A 19,716-nucleotide genomic window follows, 5' to 3' on the forward strand; every position below is an offset into this window, starting at 1 on the left:
TAACCTTCAGGATTACTTTAACAGAGTTTCCCTCTCCGAAAAGAAGGTATCACTTTAGCAGATCATTATCAAATAGTGCAGTCATAAATTTTAAAGAATCTGTTTCACTTTCTCTCTCTCCTGTGTCACTGAGCAGTGCTGCAGATTGCAAGAGCTTAGTTTATTCCCCTTCACAGGTTGATGATTTTGTTCATGGGGTTGCTAGTTCTCTGGGTACTGCCTTAGACAACGCAGCCCCTTTGAAAAAGAAAAACTTTAAAAATAGAAAACTGGCTCCCTGGTTTAATGCAGAGCTGCACACTCTGAAGCAAAATGAGCCAGGAAACTGGAGAGAAAATCGCGCTCCAACAGGCCTACGGGAATCCTACCTAGTTTGGAAAAAATAATTCCAGTCCTTAAATAGCTTTTAAGGTTGCTGTAATTGAACCTTTACTTAAGAAACAGTCTCTTGACCCAGATGACTTGGTTAATTGTAGACCTATAGCCAATCTTCCTTTCTTATCTAAGATTCTTGAGAAAGTAGTTGCCAAACAGTTGTGTGATCACTTACACCATAATGAACTTTTTGAAGAGTTTAAGTCTGGCTAAGGAGCTCATCATAACACTGAAACAACTCTGATGAAAGTCACTAATGATATTCTCATGGCCTCAGATAATGGACTTGTATCTGTACTTGTCCTGTTAGATCTGAGTGCTGCATTTGATACAGTTGAACATATTATTCTTTTAGAAAGATTTTAATATTTTGTAGGAATTAAAGGAACAGCACTAGACTGGTGTAAACCTTATCTATCTAATCGATTTCAGTTTTTTCACATTAATGATAAATCTTCCTCATGCTCAAAGGTTACCTGTTGAGTACCACAGGGATCAGTGCTAGGGCCAATTCTCTTTACTTTATATATGCTCCCAATAGGTATAATTTTAAGACAGCATGGGATTAATTTCCACTGTTTAGGTCTATAAATGCAAATTACGCTAACCCATTACATAGATCACAGGCATCTCTTGAAGACATAAAAACTGGATGAATCTTAACTTTCTGCTCCTGAATGCAGACAAAGCAGAAGCCATAGTCTTCGGACCAGAGTCTTTGAGAAAGAAGCTGATTAGTCAGTCACTTCATACGGATGGGACTAAACTGAGTTCAGATAATAAAGTTAAAAAAATTAGTGTCATTTTTCAGAACCTGGCATTTAAATCCCATATCAAAGAGGTTTCCAGAATTGATTACTCATTTCTCACACCTGCTTAGATCTGCCCAGTTCTTATTACCCACTCATCTTATCCACCTGCATTGTTTGCTATATAACCAGCCTTCAGACTAGTCATCAGTCCCAGATTATTACGAGCGATTGGTGAGACTTATTCTAGTGTGTTCTGGCTACCTGATCCTGACCTGTTCTGCCTCTCGACATCTGAGTTTGCCTGTTCCCAACTGACCTGTTTGCCTGACCTGTCTTCTGTCTCCTGCCTGTTCTCTGGCTGATTGTGTACCGGATCTAGAACTGTGTCCCGACTTCATCCTGGATTCTCCTTTGGCACCTCATGAGATCTCTGACCTCCTGGCTCTGGCAATCAACCACATTGCCGACATTGGCTTTCATGAAGCAATGGCATTCTATGCCCCATGCAATGAATGGAGGTACGTGCTATTATTGTCGCCAAAAAACTGACTCTTTGTTTTTTATATATTAAGTTTATTCTTCTTCCCTCAACCTTAAGGGTTGAGGGAATATAGGTATCAAAATGCCCGGCTGGGTCCTGGCAGGCGTGCTATTATTTTTAAAGGGATTGGAGTTACCATGGCGATGTAATTTGCACAAAACCATGTATAAAAATCCCATAGGAATGAATGGGGAGAGGGGAGAAAGAAGACATAAAAATCCACTATTATTGAGCCTTTGCTGTGTTCACCTACAAACAGCTTAAAGCTCCGTTTGTAGATAAATCCTTCATCTTTCGAACTGAAAATGTTATGTTGATTACTGCAACAGTTTTTCTAGCTATCAAGCACCACAAAGTTTGAGCAAAATCATGAATCCAAGAGCATGTCACATGACTTTTCAGAGTGAGGGAGATGTTTTTTTAAAAGCACCTAAATTTTTTAAATCACTCTCATGGCTGCATATTTTGTGTTTCAGTCACCATTTTCATAGTTTGTAGATACCATTTATGGTTATCATCAGCACTCATTTGTTATGAAACATTTTTACCATTTTAAAAAGCCTGAGACTTAAGATGCCATGGTGTCTGCCAATCTAGCACCTGAAACAGAGCTTGAAAGAGGCCCCATTGCCACTTGGATAAAGCATATATTCACCATTGACTGTTCTCCCTGCTGCCCTCTGGGAGGAGGCTTTGCAGCATTAAATGCAGGTCCAGCAGTTTTTTTTTTAACCACATTAGAAGAGTGTTGAGTTGGGGGCTGTGGTGTAAGCATAAACCTTTTCAAAGCAGTCAATAAACTAAATCAATCTGCAGCGAGATTGATCCCAGACAATAGAAACAAAGAAAAACAATCCCAGCCACAATGCTAGTTCAGCAATACTGAGGTTGCTAATGTTATTGATTTTTCAATGTGATTAATACTTCAAAAAAATAAATTCTGTAGAAGATACCTATTTGTCTCTAAATCAGTATTTGCCAATCATCTTTTCAATCAGTGAGTGTGTGTCTGTTGAGGTTTATATTTCTTTAAAAGGTAAACTATAACATATTTATGATTTTGCAAATGTTTACATTATTTGGTTTATCTGCTCATGGCATGAAAAGTCCAGTTTCTGCATAAAACACAACTTTTGTTGTACAAAATGATGTGTTTTTGTGGTAAATAAGTTTAAAAAATCCAGGTTTAATGTCAGGAGGAGAGTGAATGAAAACTCACAGCCTTCCTGCTATCTTCCTTGTTTGTATAGAGAACAGGATAAGGCATGATCATCATCAGGCTCTCTTGTTTTTACAAGAGTTTTTCTTTCACGCAGTAAAATGATCAGAACAAGGTTCTGTTTAGTTATGAAGCTTCAGTCATAACAGGAAGGAAGGAAGCATGGACTTATAAGTCACATCTTTGGGTTTTCAAAGATACTTTGAATTCGGAAAACCCAATGATACATATATGATGACTGAAATGTTACCGAATAATGTTCTATTTAGAACATCGCCTGATACTGTAAGAACCACACGCCGCTGCCTGGGGCATTTAACATGAGGAGGTCACCGAAGATTTTGACATTTGTCAAATAAACAATTGTTTCTAATAAACAATAGAAAAACAAGTACATTTGTCATAGAGTAATCACAGCAAAACTGTTTTACTAAACAGCCTTTAGCTAACAGATCCTCCATCTCAAGTGATAGCCATCGTCTTTCAGCAGGAAAAAAACTAAATCCCCTCCTTGGAGTTGATTGTTGTTGCCATAGCAGCACTTCTGTCCTTCAAGCATCCTTTATCTCTGCAATACTTGAAATCTCTCTCTCTCTTAAAATGTGCATAGGAGAAAATGGCACAATGTTAATCAGTTACTTCTAGGTTGGATCCTGGTTTTGTAACCTAAATAGGACCATGAGTTGTTAAATCTAAGAACAGAATCTTAACAATAGGTAAAAACAGAGGAAAATCTAAACTGTTTCTTAAAGAGCAACTCAAAGACACACTTGAAAGAAACAAGTTTTTTTTATATATATATATATTATCTTAGGAGCTGCTGAATGGAGCCAATGGGATGCATCACAATGCAGACACAGTGTGAAAACCTGAACACCCACTGATGGCAGCAGCTTGGTTCTTCCAGCCCAACCAACAAAAGCAGCTGCTCCACATTATTCAAAGGAACACTGTCAGTGTGGTAATGATAGCACTCAGGCTGTTTGTGTAATAAACTCTTTATCTGGATAGATTTAATCAGACATTTGCAATATAAATAATAGTAATGTGCCAAAATGTCCATAAAAAGGTAAAAGAAGAGTTTCATACTATCCAATCATTTAATTTTTTTATTGTAGTAATTTACATTTGTCCTTTCATCCTAAGTCATTTGGTTTCTCCTGTTTCTTAGCTCTATCTTTGTTTATCTTTTTTTTTAAAACATACACATTTCTGTATGGTTTGTTTTTCTATTGTTTATTATTTTCTATACATTTTTTTAGTTGCTTTTAATTCTCTTTTTACACATTTTATTTAATTTCTTATTTGTTACTTTTAATCTGCACTTTCATGAATTTAAAAAAAAAAACATTTTTCTAATAATTTGCTTTTCCCATATCATTTTTTCATCTGACATTAAGGATCACAGTTTCTATACCGTGGTTTAAAGGTTGTGTGGTAAATACACAAAATAATTTGATTAGGTTTACTTGAAACAGAACATAAAAAATAGTATTCATATTGCTGATAAAATTAAACAAAATATAGGCTCTTACAAAACTGCTTCTGCTGTTTGAGATTAGTATGCAGAAAATAGTAAACTATATTTAGGAATTATATCTGACTGACGTTCTCCAGTAATTGTCAATTCAATACCCCTAAACTAAGGCCTGTAGCTTTAAATGTATTTCCCTCTTTCCAAAAGTATGTGAGGCTAAACAGCAGTGTGCTTTAAAGCATTAGTAGGTTCTCTCCATGAACACATTAGGAGCAGCTTCCTCCTAATGTCCCAAATCATTTATGTCAGTCAGGTATAACAACATGTCTGAATGTTTGTTTGTGTCTTTAGCTCCCTCCACAGCTAACCTTTGTGGTCAGAAACTGTAAACTGTGAGACAGTAAATCATCTTTTTATAAAAGCTTCATGTGTGATCTTTATAATCCAGAGAATGTGACCATGAGCACTGACCCTGTCTCTGAGTGAGAGCACCTCCATCTCCAGGTACCGATGCTCCTCTCTCGCCTGCTCCAGCTCAGTTTCCTTACTCGACAGCTTCTCCTGCAGGCTCAGGAGTTGCTGAAAGAAAAACAAGGATAGTTAGCACTTAGCTTTAGAACAGATTCTCTTCTCAGTATAGTAGAAAATAATTGGAAATGCATGGACTGAATGTAAAACAGATAGAGCCAAAGAGGTGGTTAAAATAAAGATAATTTAGTTTTTCCCAGTCAAATGTATAATATATCAGTAAGGAATTTAAGAACAGATTTAATCGCAGCTACCTTTGAATATATAATATAAGATTTGTGTGATAGTTCGACATAAATAAAAACAAAGAAATCTTTTATAATTATCTTTTCAATTCAGACCATATTGGAAATACTTATTTAAGAAGATGAGCGCCAAATATACAAGCAATATGAGTTGAAATGGTCTTGCAGTAGAATAAAATAGATAGAAACATTCTTTATTGTCCATCCTGGAGGAAATTTAGGTTTAACAGCAGAAAACTGACAGGAAAACAGAGACAGCTATGCATTGAGAGAGCAAAGATAACAAAAAGATTTTTTTTACAGTAGACTGTAGTGTAAGGTTGAATGTGATACATAAGAAATTAAAAAGTAACGTTTGTAAAAACTCAAAATATGCACATATAAACTGGGCTCAGACATTTTTGTTTTTTAATAAAAGCGAATTAAGAGAATTTGCCTCTATGGTAATAGAATCTCAAAGGAGGAAGGACCTACGATAACCCTGTTTTCTGCACCTAAAGTAGAGCAGTCTTCCTCTAAAGAAGCTCTCTATCTCTAAAACAGCTCCATGCATGAGGATGGGGACATTTTCCAAGAAACATGTTATTTCAGCTAATCTTCTCCTGCCACCCATCACCTGCAATGGACTGGGGAAAAAATAATCTCCTGAAGCCTACATTTTTTCATTACAATCACAACTGCTAAGTATTCCAAGATAATTTTATGTAAAGAACAGATATTTTGTAAAAAGCAAGAAAACCCTTCAATTTTGTTTTTTTATTATTATCCCTATTTGCTCAGATAGTACCTATAAAAAAAATCCAACATAATAAAATACCTTTTGGGATCAGACCTGTGTGCAGCAATATAGACAATACAGCAAGGGAAATGGAAATTTTCACCCAATTAAATGGTATAAAACTAACATGACACAGATACATTAACCTGAAAGGAGTTTTTTGTTCTTTTGCAGAGACAGTAAGGCTGACCAGAGGATTTGGGATGAAAGTCCAGACCCCCATGTAACTGAGAATCTGTGGCATGACTTACCTAAACTTAATCTTTACGATCAGATGCACTAAACTGATTGATGTTAGCCAAAGATCCTGGCTCAAAAATGTCTAGCGACTTGCAAAGCTGGCATGCCAAAAACAGACAATTATTTGTAAAAACAAAACAAATCTTAAATAAATGAATATTTTGTCTTGCAATTAACAATAATGATTTATTTGTCACATCAAATAGCACGGAAATGCATTAAGGTTTCACTGCAGTGTGGTCAAATGATAAAAGCTCGTACTTTGTTTCCTGCCTGCCTATAAGGAGGCAAGAAGACCAGTAGGTGACAAACAAGAGGTGACAGCGGGGTGACTTTGGACGCTGTGTGTGTTTGTTCGTGTATCAGTGGTTCCTTAAAATGTGTCGTGTTCCATTAGCTTTGTCACTTCTGATTGAGACAGACAGGAAGTCGAGTTGGATCAGGCTGCTCATGCTTACCAAGTGATGCAAACTAACAAAGCTTTTGTTGGAATGAGGGAAATCTGAGATATTCTGTATGAGGGAGAGTAAACTGAGTAAAAGGAGACTAAATTATATAGTGGCACTTTTGATGTTAATGCAGGTAATCTTGCTGTGATCCTCAATAATAGAAAAATGCAGGACCAATCCTGCCATAATTACAAATAAATAGAGAAATAAATAAATGGTCCAAAAATAAATAAGCATACAATTATTTGCCCCCCAAAAATACGATTGACAAATAAATTTAGATAGAAATTAAATTATATAGTGAGACATAAATGTATATAGCTCTTTTAATAATATAATAATAATAGCTTCAAGGTCATGTGACCTACTGACTCAAATTCTTTGTGAAATTGTTTTACTATATTAGCCCGATGAGGCACACAGTATTATTTGCATAATACTGCAACAGACTGTAACAGGTACTTTTGGACAAACATTATGTGGGACAAAGAATGTTGGATATGTTACACTCTCCAACATTCTGTTGTTCCTTTTTTTCCCCATACAGGATCCCATGGAGAATGACTTAAGATTATAACAGACCATGAATAAATAAGGTAATTATTACAAAGGCGAGAAAAAGAACAAAGGTAATTAAAAGAGATATATACACTTATGTCTCTTTGTATAATTTAATTTCTATCCAAATTTATTTGTTTATTTTATTTTTAGGGGGGGATTACTTGTATGCTTATTCATTTTTTGGAGCATTTATTTATTTCTGTATTTATTTTTAAATATGGCAGAGTTGGCTCCATATGCATCCTTATTATTCTTTTTAAAAAGCTGTTAAGGTTTTAGCATGGTTAGCCTCCATGAATATGTCTATGATATTTCTGTTACTGTGACACTTGATGTGAAATTAGACTCACTGCTTACCCAGTGCTGCCAGCAAGGTCTAACAGTGCTGCCAGCAGCACTTAACCATTAATGTCCACCTGAAGCAATCTCCAAGGACACCTCAGAGGACTTTGGTCCAAGATTCCCCCAGTCTGCTAGTTTAAAATACAGAGATTTCTAGCAGGCACTAACAGCTGATCCTGTTTGAAGGAGAAAATGTCTTCTAGTCCAGAATAGCTCTTCTGGTCATTTCTAAGGATTAAAAAAGGGGAGATTTTGGTTGTAATGTAATTGAAACATTTTCTGTTAATTCAAACATGAATTTCATCATTAGGTCATGGTAATTTTAGAACGACACTGTATCTGATTTGTTCATAATCTCAGATCTAATTAGAAATTATAGCCCAGAGATACATATTAAGATGATCTTTTCATTTATAAGAGGGTGTATTATAAATATCCTCGGAAGGTTTTGAACTCATATCAGATTGGTCTAACAGTTCCCTTTTGTAAACACCTTTTAAACTATTCTGTGTGTTCATGAACTGTTTATTTTTTTTTATTTTTTTGCAAGAACTATCTTCTGCACCAAGCGTCCTAATTGATATCAAGGTCTGACAACTTTGGATATTCTAAAATTGTTTAAATAGTCTAACAAAACACATGGATTGTTTTCTAGCTTATCGGTACCAGGAACTACTTTTTCTCCGGTATGTTTCTCGTAGCAGGAAGCTCAGTGACAGTACGGACACTGTTACATCACGTTTCACACAACTTCTTGCCCAAAAACCTGAAATATCCCTCAAACATTCCCATGCAGCAGAGTCCTGCACCAGGTTGAGTATCCATATAAAACGTACATCTGCAGGTAGAAAAAAACCCATGTTATTTCACCTGTGTGGGCACGGGTATAAATGAACAACATACGGGTAGCATAGAGTTACAGCATGAATGAAACTTATTTTTATTTTCTTATTTATCCACTCCAAATCTTAAAAAATAAATTGATTTAAGAATATCCAGATAACAGTATTGTAACGATGCCAACACAAGGTGCCGTGAAACTGGGTTTTTTATTCCAAAAACACAAGCTGGTATTTGAACACAAGCTTTTATTGGAGGCTGCAAGTCCCACCTCTCACAGGTTGACACAACAAATTCCAGAACCCCCCACTCCCAGTCCTGTTGTGTCACTACCCGCTCCGTACCAGAGGCACAGTCTGTCACGATCGCGGCCCTGATAGCTGACCTAATTGTTAATTTCACCTGCCTAACCCTCCCCGGTTACTAATCCTCATTCATCTTATCCACCAGCTCCTGCTGCTTTATATTCAGCTCAGCCCAGCTATTGGGCTGAGCTGGGATCATTCAGGATGTTTGTTTGTTGAATTTGCTTGTTTGAGTTCTAGTTTTATTTGGAGATCATGGCTGATTTCCACAGTTCATGTTCGTGTTCTCTGAGGCCAGGGGTTAGAGAGGGTGGTGGTGTTTCTGGCTCTTCTCTGCTGAGCACGCCCTGTTACTGTTTTGGCTTGGCGAGGGGGGGTTAGTTTAAAGTTCTGTAATCCTGCCTCTTGTCCACTAAGCATGTCCTGTTCCTAAGTTATTTAGTTTTCCTGGTGTTGTGTCATGCTTCTACCTCTCAATTGCTGAGCCTGCCTGTATTGACTCATGAAACTCAGATTCTGCCTGAACACTCTTTGGATTCCTGGATCTGTCTGCTCCTGCTTTGATCGGAAGCCCTGACTGGGCTACAGACTCCTGGATCTCAGTACCATCCTTGTTCTTGACTGATTCCCTGACCTGGCTCAGACTCTTCTCTGTTCACAGAAGATACTGCATTGGGGAAACTCTGGGCAGCTCCCACCGTATCTCATTGGCAGTCCATCTGCTGGATCCTGCCTCACTAGAGAGGATAGACTGCACTGTTTAACCAGAGTGTTATTGAAGGGTGGTGCCCCACCTCCCCCTGCTGCCACTGCGAATCCGCAGATCAACAGCTCCGTGGTCCATTTTTTTTCTGTTTGTGTAAATAAAAGCTTTAAAACTTTCCATTGTCTGTAGCGACTGAATACTTGGTCCCTTTGTCCCGTTAACATGACTCCATCCAAACCATCAGCTCATTTGGGTATTAGCAAGCAGATATATATCCGAGTTGCCCTTGATTTTATCTAGTAAAAAAAACCTAAATTATGTTTTTCCCTCCCTAAAAATAATAAGCGCAATAAATTATAATGTGTTAAAAGTTAAACATTTATTTTCTGAGAAAATAAATGCCCTAAAATCCTGTCTGTGCCCGACCTGTACTGGAAATGGGATCCGACGTTAGTTCCAGGAGCTAACTTTTTTGGCTTTGGATTTAAACATAAAGATAATCTTTTTAAGTTTGATGTTTTCCTTTCGTGTTGACCTTATGGTATACGGTGCGTTATCTAAAGAAAGAAAACAACTAAAATGCAGATAAACATGGTTTAATCATATTTTGCCAGATTGCTCTGAGCATGTCCGATGATGTAAAAACATTCAAACTGTCTAAAATTCATAAAACATTTGTTAGCATGCAGCTTTTAGTACCATAATTACATGATTTATGGCGACCTGGTTGAATACTTGCTTGCACATGCGCAAATGAGCTGATGATACAGATCGGGTAGTGACAGGTTGCACTGCCGGTGTTACGCCCACGTGACCAACAACACAACACATGAGTGAAAGTCAGCAGAGGCATACACAAACAGCTTATCCAAACTAATGTGGGTAACAATAAGAACATTACATGTAACAACATGAACCCCAAAACAGAACCATAGCACTGGGCCATTACAGTATTTTATTTAAAGAAATGAGGCAAACCTTCCTACTTCGGCCAATTTACAGCTGTTAATCTGTGAGCACAGCCTGGATGTGGGCATGAGGTAATGTTCTTTACTGTTTCCGTTATTATAAAGGGCTGTCTGACTTGTGACCACGGGATGGGTTGTTTGCTTTATTTATGGGTCCATGTGGTCTCAGCCGGGTTTTAAATGGGGATAATTGCGGGTAACTGATGAGTTCTCGGTTCTGAACTCTACGGGTAAGAGCGGATACAGTTTGGAAAAAGACCCATGCAGGAGTATGCCACACAGTCTTATTAAAACTTTCTTTATATGATATTGAGATAATTTATAAATTTAAAAAAGTAGCAGGGAAGTCTTATTTTGAAGTGGTGTGGCAGAATATAAGAGTAACAGTTCAATAGCTATTTTGATCAATGTAACTGCTTTGGACCATTTGGGGTAGATTCTAACATTTTAAGGCCAAACAATAGAAATATTTTGTTAGAACATATATATTTTTTGTAATAGCTGTTTAATTTAGTTAACAGACAGGAAGTGGGTGGAAAGAAAAAGGGAGGAGACATGCAGAAAAACGGCTGGGAATAGAACCCAGAACAGTACATTTGTATATTTGATGCAACCTCTGTTACAACCCCACGCAGGGCACACAACATCACCATATGTCTTTGGGCTCTGTGTGCGAGCAGCATTCAGACATCAGGATAAAGTCTTACATTATGGGAGTCGATGCAAAAAGTCTAGTTTAAGACGGGGTGACCCCAAAGACAGCAGCCTACCTGCTGCATGCTGTGCATGCTCTGCTGCAGCAGCTGGATCTGAGCCTCTGGGCTGTTAGCATGTGTTAGTGCCTGTGGATGAGCGTGATCATCGTCTAGTCTGCTGATTCTGCTCTGCTCCTTCTTCAGAAGCTCAACTTCATTCCTGTATGCGTCCAGCTGCCAACGCAGGGAGTCGTTCTCCTCCTTCAGAGAGGCCAGGGTCTGATCACCCACTCCTGAACGGGGTTGACATCACATTTACACAGTGTTTATAATTTAATAGTTCAGAAAATGAAATCCAACAAAGAACAGTTTTCTTTATTACCAGATAGAACCAGAGAATTTAATGCAGTGGATAAACTGATTTATCAAACCGTTTTCTTCAGTGCGCATCCTCTTGTTGGGGATATCGTCTGAATCGTCGTCTGACATCTCCATCTCCTCTTCTCGTCGGATCCCCATTATCTCCTCACTGTGAGCATTTCTCAGCTCCTAAAATTTTGGATGGACACAGAAACACAGTGGATCTTGCTCAGGGCACTCACCAAACACTGTTCAGTGCTAACATCACATAAAAAAACAACAAATGATTCTGATTTTATCCACTAAGTACAGTTATACTGGGCAAATGAAATCTTATAAACTAAGGTGTAAACCAGGGGTCTACAACGCTGGTCCTCCAGTGCAAACACAGCTAATTCAAATGCCACCAGGTTTAGAAAAGGTCTAGTAAAGAGCCATTCATATGATGGAGCAGGGATGGATCCAAAAGATGCAGGACCGTAGAGCTTAAGGACAGGAGTTGGAGACCCCTAGAGTAAACAGGTATGTATGTTCCTTTGGTAAATATAACTGGAGAACTGAGATGAGAAAATGTAAAACTCCCACCTGTATGATGCCTTATCACTTGCCTGTGTTACTCTGATCTCAGAAATAAAAAGCCCTTTTAACTAAACAAAAGAGTGAAAGCTCTCACTTTTCACATTTTGGCAAATTCCAACCACAGATTTCAATGTAAAAGTTTTACATACTTGTAAGATAAATATTTTTTTTAACCACTGTGGCATACTCTGCCTTTTCTTTCTAATGCCTATACATAAAACTGTGCAACCATCTATCTTTCAAAAATCACCAAATTAGTATCTCCATGTGTTTTGTTTAATTTCAGTATGACTGAAGGCCCTTAGTGGCTGGTTAACACTGTGCGATCGTTGCACGCAACTACAGCTCACACTGTACGACGAAACCGCAGGGTTTCGTCATACAGTGTGAGTTCACAGCTCACGATGCATGTTCAGCACGACGCTCTGATGGGATCTACCTGCTCACACTGTATGTCTAAAAACCACGTCGGATTCAGCTCTGCAGTGAGATGGTGCTACTCAGACTCATCTATCCGGAAGCCAAGCGAGTAGAAGAGGAATATCAAGCTCACTAGAGTGAAACGGGCTACCTTGGCAATTTGTGCAATTTTGTGCTGAAAGCCCTAAAAAGAAAAGGCGACAACGTATTTGGACAAAGACATGGCTGAGCAAACGGTCTACTACGGTCTGTCAATTTTATAGATAGAACTCCATTTCACCCGCACCCCTGCCATGCTTCTGTGTTTACATCTGAGAGGAAGAATAATAATAATACTTGTTTGCGCACGCCCACTGAGCAACCATGATGGCCGACTGAAAATCAAACATGATTGATTTTCTCCGGAGCTCATGATTCCTGATCAGGAGGTGATCGTGAGAAACTGATCACCCCTTGTTACCCCCTGTACACTACACGACGCAAGATGCACAATCAGGCTGAAAATCGGTCTGATCGAGAAATTCTTGCTCGACTGGAAAGTCGGCCCGAAAAGGAAAAAAAAATCATGCAGTTTATGCCCGTCTTTAGAGAACATCTGTAAACAGTCAGCAAAAAAACGAACACAATTCATCACTCTAAATATGCCATCCCTAGGGTCAAACATGGTAGTGGCAGCATAAGGCTGTGGAGATGCTTTTCTTCTGCAGTCAAAGCTGGTCCTAAACCCTTGTGTCCTGGAAGGTGCACTTTCTGACAGAATGCTTATCACCGACGTGAAGCCAGAAATACAGTAAGGTGTTTCAGTAAAAACATGTTAAATATATTACAAGACCCCAAGTCTGGATTTAAATCTAATTAACAATAAAGAGAAAAACAAAACTGCTGCTAACTATTTCATAAAGTAAATGATCAAAAATGTAAGTGTCTAGATGTGCATGGATGTGCCTGTGATGGACTGGCGCCTGTCAAAGGTTCACCTCAAATCTCACCAGACTTTGCTACATAAAATGCAGGTAAAATGCATTGAAAGTTGTGGTTGTAAAGTGAAAAACAGGGAAAAAGTTAAAGAATCATGGATATGTTTGAAAGCAGCTAAAATGAAGAGATTCTGTCACATTTAAGATGTTTCCTAGTTGAGTCCTGGAGTCCTAACTGAATGAATTACTGTAGGTTGTAACATGATTGAACTGGAGCTGCACTAAAACCCTTGTTTGCAGTGGTTAGCTGGCAGCGGGAAGCACATGGTTTCTAATTATTTTATATGCTTTAATTAAAGCTCATTGTATTTAACTCTTTTTAGCACATTCTAGTTCTGCATGTGTCATTTTCACAAGAAACGGCCGCTGAATCCAGCTGCCTTGAGCTGACTGTGCTGAAACCGTCCCTCTTTTACACGCTTAAATCTCACGCTTCTTTCTACTTGTTATCTTGATTTAATTCTGGATGAATAATTGATTAGAGACCTAATCCTGGAAATCACTGTTGCCATGGCAGCGCCTCACACTTTCGAAGAGACGTCAGATGTTTCACAGTTTCCCAGCTGGTAGGAGGAGAGGCCCAGGATCACAGGCAGCTATCTTTCTGTCTGTCTGTTAGAACCAAACATCCAGTAAAACAACAACAGGGTTGCTGACTCTGACAGATCAGGCAGGCCTGTCTGTCAGCTCGCTCCTGGGGACTCACAGGTGACAGCAGAGAAGAAAGCAGAAGTGCTGGGATGGGAGGAGAGACACAAGAGAAGGCATACCAACCTCACACTGCTTGCGCCAAATGTCTATGTTCTTGCGCTGTGCTTTTGAGAAATGGTCCCATGCCTTTTGCCTGGTGGCGGCCGTGAAAATGCCGGTGATCTGTTCGACTTTGAGGTGAACAGGGAAGAGGAGGGTCAAGACAAAATAAGCCATTGATGTAGCATGTAGCTCTGACTCGAGGCTCCTACACCAAACAGAGGAGAGACCGTAAGACTGACCACAGGCTAGTACACTCTATCAGACATGAACCTGTCATGTTCACAGTGATATGAGTTCATTAGCTTTTCTCTGAAGTGGGTTTGTGTTGTGTCATAAAAGTCAGAATCTAACCTGGAAACAGGGGTCTGAGTCGTCACACTTTTGGAGAATCAGCCTTGTTAGACAGAACAGGGGTGAAAATGGTTCTTTTAGGGCCACATTTACTGGGCCTGCTTTCAAAATACCCAACTACTAGCTAATCATTATCTATAGCATTGATTATTTTCCAAAAAACTTAGTTCTTTGTGTCCTACTGGATTAACTGGACACAGTATTTTATCAGGTCATGCAAACCAAGTACCGTAACTATTTTCTTATGTTTATTAATTGTTTTATGAAAATAGGATTTCTTTAGCAAGTAAGTTGGGTTCAGGGATATAAATAGGGATCATCATGAGATTTATTATAATCTACATATAATCAACATCTGGTTTAAATGAGTTATTATCTTTTTGTGCTTTCAGAACTTCTGAAAGTTTAAAAGGCTCATATCATGTAAAATGTACCCTTTTAAGCAAAGAGTCAACGCAATCAACTGTTTTTTCTTTAGATAGAAAACTTTGAATTAATTTGACTGTATGATCTGGTAAAGTGCCTTTAGATGACATGTGTTGTGATTTGGGGCTATATAAATAAACTGAATTGAAGCATATGAGTGTAATAATGCTGTTCCTTAATAAAATAATACACAAAATGGTATTTGGCCTACTCTGTCAAAATCTTCTTCTTCAAGTCCTATTTTAAGCTGCAATGTTTCCATTCCAGGAAGCGTCTACCTTAACCATGCTGTGTCTGCACTGTAAACAAACCCCACTTTCCCTGGTGTAAGGCAGAGCGCAATGATTCTGGCTCAGAGTTTAGACATTCTGGCTCCTTTAGCAGCTAATCTGCATAGAGCAGCAACCTTTCCTACTGCTTATGTCTAAGTTGTGAAAATCTGATTATTGTCTATTAGAACTCTTGGACTTTGTTCCGTCCTCAAAAGCTGGGTGATATAGAGAGACATAATATGGAAAGTGGAACAGGTGTTTTTACTCAGGGTTGAAAGAAAACAAGTACACTTTCTAACAAATGAATACCCAAGTAGTTTTAAAAGCATTTTTTCATCATATATTTGCCTATTGGTGTCTGAGAAAAAGGTCCTTGAAGAGTTTGGACAAAACTAACTTGCAGTTAGAAGAATTATGTTTCTGGAAAAATGTAATCTAAGAAGCACTTGTCTTCTTATTTGGGTAATTCTAAGTTGGCACCTGTAACATTTCCAAAGCAGGCTAATATATTACAGAATATAAAGCAATCTGCTTTAAAAAGTGAATTATTTGCAGTGGTGTTAAAAGTACACACATTTGTTACTTAAGTAGAAGTATAGATACTGCAGTTTAAAAACAGTCTGGTAAAAGTTGAAGTATCAACTTGACCTCTTTACTCAAGTAAAAATGAAAAAGTATGTGCTCCAAAAACTACTTGAAGTATAAAAGTATAAAGTAACCTTTAGAAAAAACAGCCAGATGCCACTATATAAATTAAAAGCTCAATTTTTCAACTATTTCTAAAAATTCTTTGAGATAGGGCCAAGGATTCAATTAAATTCATTTCAGTTTATTTATATAGCGCCAATTCACAACACATGTCATCTCAAAGCACTTTACAGTTCAACCAGATCATACAGTCAAATTGATTCAAAGTTTTCAATCTAAGGAAAACCAGTTGATTGCATTGCCTCATTGACTCAAATGCAGTCCCTCACACTAAGCATGCTTGTAGCGACAGTGGGGGAGGATGAGGGAGGTCTTGTTGTTCTCCGTCTCCCGATACGCTCTCGCCTTTGTCGGACCTTTCAGACATTTCAACATCTTTTTCTGAATCCAGCATTGTAGCATGGCATAGACAATTCACATTTGCAGTTTGAAGAACACCTCCTTGCTTCTGATGATTTTCTTTAGCTAATCAATGAGTGTTTGGGATACGACTCATCCAATTACACTAGTTTTCACTAGATGTGGATGGCGCCAATGATCTGCATTGGATGGAGCACATGAGGTGAAATAAATATTTATAAACATTAAACCAAAGCCAAGAGAGTAATGTTTGTTTTAAAAATGTAAGGAATAGAAAGTACAGATACTTGTGTGTAAATTTAATGAGTACAAGTCAGAAGTAGGAAGAAAAATAAGTAATGGAGTAAAGTATAGATACCTAAAAAGTGTAATTAAGTACAGTAACGAAGTATTTGGACTTCTTTACTTGACACCTCTGATTATTTGGTTCAATAATCAATCAATCTCGATGGAAGCATAATTCATGTCTAAACAGGATTTCATATAAAACTGTGAGAACACAGATTTTGTTTTTGGCATATGCTTTAAATTTGTTTTCCTCAATGAATTATTACTTTCTTAATCAGAAATAATAAGAAAACAACCAAATATAGCATTGTACTTAATTATAATTTTAAGTAATACAGACAAAAGAATCTGGACCCTTTGGTTTATATGTACTGTATGCAGTACAGCGAATGGAAATATCTCCCAACATAAATTTACTTTTTTGGGTTTTTGGCAGTGGAATAGTGATATCCTACCATTTAATGATTACCTCGTTAAAACCTATTATATGGGCAAAATAAACCTCTGAAGTACAAGCCGGAGAAAATTGGTATCCAGTTTTATTTTCATGATCCCAGACGACTGTGTCACACAGTTTTGAAGTGCCGAACGCCACAGTATGAAATAAATCCCGAGGTTTGTGGTGAATATATATCTCTTCTCACATTGTGCACATACATCTGGCAGATTTATTTTAAACGTAGTCGTTTAATATAATCAACGTGTTTAATGTGGTAAACATCAAATTCCTGACTTACTGTAAAGGAGCTAAAGATTAGGGTAATGGCACAGAGGCATTTATTGAAATGACCTGACAAAAAATCACAAACTCAGCAGTTAAAAGGGTTTGATTGCTTAAACCCATTGGAGATGTGTTATTTATTACTGAGAAGTCTATTATTTTTCTTTAACATGAAATGTGTCAATGATGTGTTACTGATAACATCTAAATCTGCCAAGATTATGACTGATTTTGGCTGTAGGAGTATTTGTAATGATCTAATGTGTGTCAGGCCATGAACAGGTCTCTCCTCTGCATCGTGTTCTGTACTTACATTAAAAGCAGATTCACTTCCTTCAAGACTGACAAGGCAACATTTCTCCAGAATGGAAGAAGAGCATTAAGACGCTATTCTTATCAGGGCTGTGGGCTCAGATAATGAGAGAAAATTAAAGGTTCATTTGGTTTATTTATCCCTCCCTGCTGTGCTTCAGCACTTTTTCTGCATATATGAGTGCAAAGAAGACACTCTTGGTGCTGTGGCCAATTTAGGCGGAATTTAACTGTATTTCCACTCAGATAAGGAGACTTTTTTTTGTGGAGACCAGAAGGAACAGTTACTCATGGACAGCCTTCTTTCATTCTGTGTCAAAATGTTGCCTTTAAATCTTTGCTCTCACAACTTGCTGTTTCTGAACATTTCAGGCTTTTAAATTCCATATGCCTTTTAAAAAAAGAAAAAAAAAAAGATCCAGACATTTCAAACGTGATTATTTATGCAGTGCTATCTCTGAAGTGACACTATATAAAACAAGGCAATAAACTGTAAAACTGAAAAACTTTCACAGCACAGTACTTACCTTTTTATATTTTCTTTAAGCGGCAAACCTTTGAACAGGCAACATAAACAGATGCCACATGTATTTTTCTTCCCATAAAGTATCTGTCTTGGTTTCTGTTTCTCAAGAAAACTGAGTGTCTCAGGTGACCATAGGTCAAAATCATCTGTCTGTCTGGATGGTGATGAAAATGAAGAAAAAAGGCAATCAGTTCATCACTTTAGTCTACTCTGATTTTTTTTTCTTCCATTTGATTGTTTTTTTTCTCACTGCATAGAGGGGAAGGTGGAGAGCAACATGAGATTCTATTGTTTTTTGGTGAATATATTAAAGTTATTTTCCATTATCTGCTCATCTCTAGATATTTGTGGTTTTCTGTTACCCATGGTATCATCCCAGTGTAGATGAAGTCATCATGGCAAGGTGAGCTAAGACGTAACGTCACATGATTTGTGTGTGACACAAATCATGTGTCACACGGAGGAATTTTTTTATTTCTGTCTAACTCTCTCTGTATTTTCTCATCAGCTACCAAGCACATAAAAATTTGCATCTCGCTGTCAGATCACATTGCTGCAACAAGATCTCATTCTACGGGAAAATCTGCTCAGGCCCTGCACCTGCCTGGGACATTACACCGTACGACTGGCTGAACAAAGAAATCGGTCCAGACAGTTATAGTAGCATAATGTGCGTCGGAAGCAGCTGTGATGTTTGAAAGTTTCATATGTTTCATTAACTTTTACTTGGATATCGAAACTGAAAAGTCCTGTTTATGTAAGTATGTGTTAGAACAAGGCTCTTTTAGGTTGGTTAGCTTTCTAAATTAAGCTACAGTTATTTTTACTTCTTGGTAAAAATAACTATACCATTCCAACTGTTTTCTTTGCTTAAAATCTCCACTAAAGCTATTTTTGTCATATATTTCATTTTAACTTCATAAAAAGAATATATAAAGCTGATTGTCTCTTCTTGCTGGTGGAGTGGCGGCGTAGTGGTTAAGGCATTGCGCGTGGATCCCAGAGGTTGTGTGTTCAAGCGCCACTCCCACGGACTGCCACTCTGGGTCCCTGAGCAAGACCCTTGACCCCACACTGTTCTTCGGGCGCCGCACAATGTCAGCCCACTGCTCACCGAAGGGATGGGTTAAATGCAGAGAGTTCATTTTGTTGCTTTGTACTTGTGACAGTGGAATGACAACAAAGTAGAATTCTATTATATTCTTGTTAAATGGCACAGTTCAGTCTGTCTTAAAACTTGCCTTACAAATTGAGAATGATTGTTTCCTCCTTTTCAGCTACTCTAGCTCACCCAAGGAAATATGAATTAAATCAAGTATAGGTAATGATAAACAGAAAAGATTATTTAAAATCAAAGCAACACAGTTAGTCTGAGTAGCGTTTCTGTATTATAACGTCATCAGCAGGGCGTCCAGCAGATCTGGTACCTAAACTGGCATTGACTTAAGTGTTTCCCTTTTCTTAAAAGCTCCAAATAAGCTCAGGCACTGTTGAAAGTTTCAACAAACTATGAGTTAGGTTCTAAAATTGAAGCCTCTCTCGTGACTCTTAGTCAGTCAGTGATGGGCAGTAATCTGTGATCCAAGACTAATAGATGATAGATGCTCAAATAAAACTCTGGGGGTCTCTTTTAGGACTTTTA

At 37.9% G+C, this 19,716-nt stretch overlaps 1 protein-coding gene across 1 annotated transcript in view; it reads right to left on the reverse strand.

Moving 5' to 3' along the window:
- Positions 1-19,716, reverse strand: part of LOC107098323 (ecto-NOX disulfide-thiol exchanger 1-like) — a 162,891-nt gene that overhangs the window by 22,834 nt on the left and 120,341 nt on the right. The window contains exons 7-10 of the mRNA XM_015395949.1: positions 14,132-14,238; positions 11,453-11,570; positions 11,097-11,314; positions 4,836-4,943 (exon numbers count right to left, since the gene is read on the reverse strand). Of these exons, the coding sequence (XP_015251435.1) occupies positions 4,836-4,943; positions 11,097-11,314; positions 11,453-11,570; positions 14,132-14,238 (551 nt within the window). The remainder of the gene's footprint in view (positions 1-4,835; positions 4,944-11,096; positions 11,315-11,452; positions 11,571-14,131; positions 14,239-19,716) is intronic.

Source organism: Cyprinodon variegatus, unplaced genomic scaffold, assembly GCF_000732505.1.
Source record: "Cyprinodon variegatus isolate N-32 unplaced genomic scaffold, C_variegatus-1.0 Scaffold769, whole genome shotgun sequence".
In the NCBI taxonomy this organism is placed as follows: Eukaryota; Metazoa; Chordata; class Actinopteri; order Cyprinodontiformes; family Cyprinodontidae; genus Cyprinodon; species Cyprinodon variegatus.